The sequence below is a fragment of the Momordica charantia genome, assembly GCF_013281855.1.
Source record: "Momordica charantia cultivar OHB3-1 chromosome 7 unlocalized genomic scaffold, Mcharantia_2.0 BLBB01000007.1, whole genome shotgun sequence".
Taxonomy (NCBI): domain Eukaryota; kingdom Viridiplantae; phylum Streptophyta; class Magnoliopsida; order Cucurbitales; family Cucurbitaceae; genus Momordica; species Momordica charantia.
The window spans coordinates 5078801-5080828 of NW_028275165.1; the positions used below are offsets into that span (position 1 = coordinate 5078801).

A 2028-nucleotide genomic window follows, 5' to 3' on the forward strand; every position below is an offset into this window, starting at 1 on the left:
TGAGAGTGTAGCAGAGAATATGAATACTGAATAGAACGTAGTGACTAATGCCGGCGCATCAGTTGAGCGAACAGTGCAACCAGAACCGGTGGCACAACAAGGAATGACGAAGAAACCTGAGCCAGAAATAGACAAAGGAAAGAGGGCTGTAGAGACAGAACTGGTAGATGAAGTGTCTAAGGAGACACCAGTGCAAAAGAAAGTGAAAATTCCAGTATAACACCAAGTTCCCCCACCTTCCCCTCAGCGGTTGCAAAAGAAAACCCAAGATGTACAGTTTGATCGTTTTCTCGATGTTCTGAAACAGCTCCATATCAACATACCCTTAGTAGAAGCGTTGGAACAAATGTCAAATTACATCAAATTCCTCAAGGATATATTGTCAAAAAAGAGAAAGCTAGGGGAATTTGAAACAGTGGCCCTTACAAAAGAATGCAGTGCCATTCTGACAGGAAAACTCCCTCAGAAAATGGGTGATCCTGGAAGTTTTACTATTCCTGTGTCGATAGGAGGGAAGAATGTAGGGAATGCCTTGTGTGACTTGGGCGCTAGCATCAACCTGATGCCTCTATCAGTGTATCATAAGCTGAGGATAGGAGAAGCAAGGCTAACCACCGTCACCTTACAGTTGGCAGATAGATCCATTACACATCCGGAGGGTAAGATAGAGGATGTTTTGGTTCAGGTAGATAAATTTATTTTTCCTGTAGATTTCATCATACTGGATTACGAAGCTGATAAGGAAATTTCAATCATTTTGGGAAGACCATTTTTATCCACGGGGAGGGTATTGATTGATGTACACAATGGAGAGCTCACTATGAAAGTCAATGACCAGCAGATGACATTCTCTGTTTTTAATTCCATTAAATACCCTACTGATGTGGAAGAATGTTCTTTGTTAGAGATTGCAGATGATTTGATGAGTGATAAAATACAAACGGAAGAGCTGTTGAGCCAACTGGAGAACGAGCTAAGAAAAATTCTCAAGGCAGGAGACAAGGAAGCCAAGTTGATCCAAGGCCAGCCGCATGAACTTGAATTCGACAGAATCTATAAGAAGACATTCGAGCCGCTGGAATTGAAGGACAGGGTGGAAGCACCGCTGCAGCCATCAGTGGTGAAAGCACCCAAGTTAGAGTTGAAGGTCCTACCATCGCACCTTTAAGTATGCTTATCTGGGAGAAGCAGAAACACTGCCAGTCATCATTGCAGCAGACTTAGTCGAAGGATGTTGAGAAATCATTAGTAGGCCATTGGCTGGACTCTAGCTAACATCAAAGGAATTAGTCCAAGTTACTGCATGCATAAGATAAACCTAGAAGAGAGATATAAGAATTCGATTAAACACCAGAGGAGGTTGAACCCTGCCATGAAAGAAGTTGTCAAGAAGGAAATCATCAAATGGCTTGATGCTTGAATAATTTACCCAATAGCCGACAGTGATTGGGTAAGTCTAGTCCAATGTGTACCCAAGAAGGGAGGGATCACCGTGGTGCCCAATGACAACAATGAGCTAATTCCACAAGAACCATAACCGGTTGGCGCATTTGTATGGACTATAGGAAGTTGAACAAGGCAACTAAAAAGGATCATTTTCCATTGCCATTTCATTGATTAGATGTTAGATCGGTTGGCTGGGCAAGAATACTACTATTTCTTAGATGGGTACAGTGGATACAACCAAATCACTATCGATCCTCAAGACCAGCAAAAGACTACATTCACTTGTCCATATGGTACGTTTGCATTTAGGACAATGCCCTTTGGACTGTGCAATGCTCCAGCAACATTCCAGCGATGTATGATGGCGATATTCTCAGACTTAATAGAGAAGGTGGTTGAGGTCTTAATGGATGACTTCTCAGTCTTTGGAAGGGGCTTCAACGAGTGTCTGAGCAACCTGGAGCAAGTGTTGAGGAGGTGTGAAGACAACAACTTAGTGCTCAACTGGGAAAAATGCCACTTTATGGTGAATGAAGGGATTGTGTTCGGTCACAAAGTATCCAAGAAAGGGAGAGAAGTCGA

The 2028-nt window shown here is 42.8% G+C and overlaps 1 protein-coding gene across 1 annotated transcript; it reads left to right on the forward strand.

Moving 5' to 3' along the window:
- The first annotated feature begins 346 nt into the window (after nt 1-346).
- On the forward strand, nt 347-1168 carry LOC148210051 (uncharacterized). The gene has a single exon (XM_088126235.1). It carries the CDS (start codon nt 347-349, stop codon nt 1166-1168), a length of 822 nt encoding a protein of 273 aa, XP_087982361.1.
- Nucleotides 1169-2028: the final 860 nt, after the last annotated feature.

Coding starts and splice junctions, on each gene's coding strand:
- LOC148210051 (XM_088126235.1), top strand. CDS start 347: ATGTCAAATTACATCAAATTCCTCAAGGATATATTGTCAAAAAAGAGA.